At 55.4% G+C, this 3480-nt stretch overlaps 1 protein-coding gene across 1 annotated transcript in view; it reads left to right on the forward strand.

Moving 5' to 3' along the window:
* PYGB (phosphorylase, glycogen; brain) overlaps positions 1-3480 on the forward strand; it is a gene marked incomplete at its 5' end in the record, with an annotated part of 15045 nt that overhangs the window by 9138 nt on the left and 2427 nt on the right. The window contains 8 exons of the mRNA XM_010135391.1: positions 11-154; positions 497-589; positions 720-866; positions 993-1156; positions 1491-1605; positions 2318-2419; positions 2557-2704; positions 3256-3314. Coding sequence (XP_010133693.1) covers positions 11-154; positions 497-589; positions 720-866; positions 993-1156; positions 1491-1605; positions 2318-2419; positions 2557-2704; positions 3256-3314 — 972 coding nt within the window. The remainder of the gene's footprint in view (positions 1-10; positions 155-496; positions 590-719; positions 867-992; positions 1157-1490; positions 1606-2317; positions 2420-2556; positions 2705-3255; positions 3315-3480) is intronic.

Here is a 3480-nt window from a genome sequence, read left to right on the forward strand (position 1 = left end):
CCACTTGCAGTTCTTTGAAGGCAAGGAGTTGCGGCTGAAACAGGAGTACTTTGTGGTGGCTGCTCCCCTCCAAGACATCATCCGCCGCTTTAAGTCATCCAAATTTGGCTGTCGAGACCCTGTGAGAACATGCTTTGAAACCTTCCCAGACAAGGTGAGTTTGTGGGCAGAGAGGGTCTGGGGTGTTTGAGCCTGACGTGCCTGTCACGAGGGAGAGCAGGATGCTCAGGGCCAAGGGGGGGGCATGTATACAATGACTGTGGCAATTTGGGTTGGAAAACCGGTGATTTCCAGACCTGTTTTCCCAGGGGAAAATTTGCAATTTGGAGCAAAACTTGTACAGGTTGCATAGGTCCATTCCTGAGAGCTTTGTCTGTTTCGGGGGTGTGTGCCATGAGAAGAGGCTCGGGGCTGACTCTCACCCATCCTCATGCACACGGGCTGCTGTCACAGTCCTGTCACTGCCAGCTCTGAGCCCACAAAGTATGTATTGCAGGTGGCTATTCAGCTAAATGACACCCACCCTGCCCTGTCCATCCCAGAGCTCATGCGGATCCTGGTGGATGTGGAGAAGGTGGACTGGGACAAGGTAAGCAGAGCTGGGACATCCATGCCGAACCTTGCAGGGAGAGACAGGAGCTGTTGTCCTGTCTTCACGTGGGGTTTCCTTTCCCCTCTTGGCCTGGGCACATGCAGTTTCCCTGCTGTCTGTACCGCAGGCCTGGGAGATCACGAGACGGACCTGCGCCTACACCAACCACACTGTGCTGCCTGAGGCCTTGGAGCGCTGGCCGGTCTCCATGTTTGAAAAGCTGCTGCCACGACACCTAGAGATTATCTACGCCCTCAACCAAATGCATCTGGATGTAAGAGACTTGGCGAGTCGCAGGCTGTGGGAGCTCTGGGGGCCGTGGTCTGGCTGTCCTTAGGATGGGAATGTTCCTAGGTGCTGTGGCTGGGTTGCTAATGAGGGACTCTCTGTCTGCCTGCAGCGGGTGGCAGCTCTCTACCCAGGGGACATTGATCGTCTCCGGAGGATGTCGGTGATCGAGGAAGGAGACTGCAAGCGTATTAACATGGCACACCTCTGCGTGATTGGCTCCCATGCGGTCAACGGCGTGGCCCGCATCCACTCCGACATTGTGAAGAACTCAGTGTGAGTTGGGGGGCGGCCAAGGCACGCACCCTCTCCTCTCACTGCCAGCCTGGTGGGGCTAGCTGGAGGGACCTGGTGCCAGGGTCTGCTTTGGTTGGGCACGGAAGGCTGGGGAGACTGTCTCACTGGTGTGGTGCAAGGTCTAACTCCTCTCCCCTTGGAGCTGATGAAACCCTTGGTATTACAGCTAGGAAGGGGGTGGGAGGCAGCATAGAGGTCACGCTTGATCCAGGGAGATCTGCAGAGACCGCCCTGTGTCAGGAACACGTACACTTGGGGGCCCAGCTGAAGCTCTGGCTGGTGGCGGGTGGTTCAGAGCTCCCTGGTGTTGCAGGTTCAAGGATTTCTATGAGTTGGAGCCAGAGAAGTTTCAGAACAAGACAAACGGAATCACGCCAAGGCGCTGGCTCCTGCTCTGCAACCCAGGACTGGCTGATGTTATTGCTGAGGTGAGTCACAAGCACCTGAAGGTAGGGGCTGAGCATAATCCGTTTGGCTTCGGCTCACCTCTTGGAGTGGTGTGATCAGACCTGTGGCTAATGCCTGGTGGGGGTGAGTGAGGACCGCTGGGGGTGAGTGAGGACAGCCGGGGGTGAGTGAGGACCGCCGGGGGTGAGCGCACTGTTGCTCACGTAGGTGTGAGATTGGCCAGGCTTGAAAGTCAGTGATGGAAGAGTTGGACAAAAATGCAGGAACTAGGATCGGGTTCCCTGCCCTCACAGTGGCTACACAGAACCTGTCAGGCAGGTGAGTGTCTGCAGGCACACGAGTGTCTGCAAAAGCATTCGGCTCCACAGGCACAAAGGAGCTTCTGCCCCAGTTGTCTCCTTTGTTTACCAGGTTTTGCTTCACACTGCAGCACGCCGTAACTGAACAACGTCTTGCAATTAAACGTATCTTTGTGTCCTGCCCATCAGTTTCTCCAGCTGCCAGGAGGCCCTAAAGCTCCTTGAGACACAGGGAGTTGTTTGGGTTTTTGCCCTGTACCTTCGGGCTTCCTGATGACACAGAGAAGTAACCTTGCTTGAAGAAACTCTTCCTGGCCAGGGCGCTTCTTCCAATTGTCAGTGGGACTGTGGCATCTTTGTTGGCGAAGTGCAGTTGTGGACTTTGTGGGGCGTCTCGCAAGTGGGACATCCTTCTCTCGGTTTGTTCTTTCAGAAAATTGGAGAAGGCTTTATCACAGATCTGAGCGAGCTGAAGAAGCTACTGGATTTCATTAATAATGAGACTTTTATTAGGGATGTGGCGAAAGTCAAACAGGTAATGGCCACTGGAGGTGGGGTGGGGGGAAGAAGGCTAAAGGCACCATGCTCCCAGCAACGTCCTAGCAGTGAACACTCACTTCTGATGCAAGGCTTGGGAGCCCATGCTTGTTCCTCATCAGATTTTCTTGCCAGGAGAACAAGCTGAAGTTTGCAGCCTATTTAGAGGAGCAGTACAAGGTCAAGATCAACCCTTCATCCATGTTCGATGTTCAGGTCAAGCGAATCCATGAGTACAAGCGGCAACTGCTGAACTGCCTGCATGCTATCACCCTCTACAATCGTAAGTCCTGCCTGGGGTGGTAGGCAAGGGCTGTCCCCCCCAGCCTCTCACTGCCAGGCTTCTGTGTAAAAGTAGGCCAGCTGGTGGCCCAGGACTCCTGTGCCTAGCTTGGCCCTCCTGTCACAACGGACCTCTCTCCACTTCAGAGTGTCTGAAGGGTCACACAGAGCTCTGAGGAAAAGCTCAGAGCACGTCTCCAGCCCAGCTAGGATCCGTGGCCCAGGAAACCCGCACACCTGCACTGCAGGTGTTAGGACTGACCTGGGGCAAGTTAAACCTCCACGCCCCTGTGTATGCTTTGGGCCCCCGGCCATTCTCAAAGGGGGGCAAGTCCCTGGAGACCTGCACTGTGCTGGCTTGAGTAGTTTTCCAAGGAGTTTGCAGCCCACTTTCACACAGCACAGCTCTGGCAGATGCTGGGGGGCTTCAGGGTACTGCAAGTTTGCTGGGTCCATGTGACATGGGCTGGAATCCCAGCCCACCTAGGACGCACGTCAAACTCCATCCATTTTATCTTCACTTTGGTTGCGTTTTATGCCCTGCTCTTTCAGGCATTAGAAGCGATCCGTCCCAATCCTTTGTGCCCAGGACTATCATGATCGGAGGAAAGGTAACGTGTGCTGCAGACGCGGCGCATGCAGGGCTCGGTGGGGATGGAGGGAAGGCGCTGTTCCCTTTCTGTGGCTTTGCTGGGTCTGCCCTAGGTTAGCCAGCCTGGGGCTCCCTGGGGGCCCTTCAGGAAATGCCTTCATGGACTAATCAGACTCAGCAAGGCC

The sequence above is a fragment of the Buceros rhinoceros genome, unplaced genomic scaffold (genome assembly GCF_000710305.1).
Source record: "Buceros rhinoceros silvestris isolate BGI_N320 unplaced genomic scaffold, ASM71030v1 scaffold5354, whole genome shotgun sequence".
NCBI classification, from domain to species: domain Eukaryota; kingdom Metazoa; phylum Chordata; class Aves; order Bucerotiformes; family Bucerotidae; genus Buceros; species Buceros rhinoceros.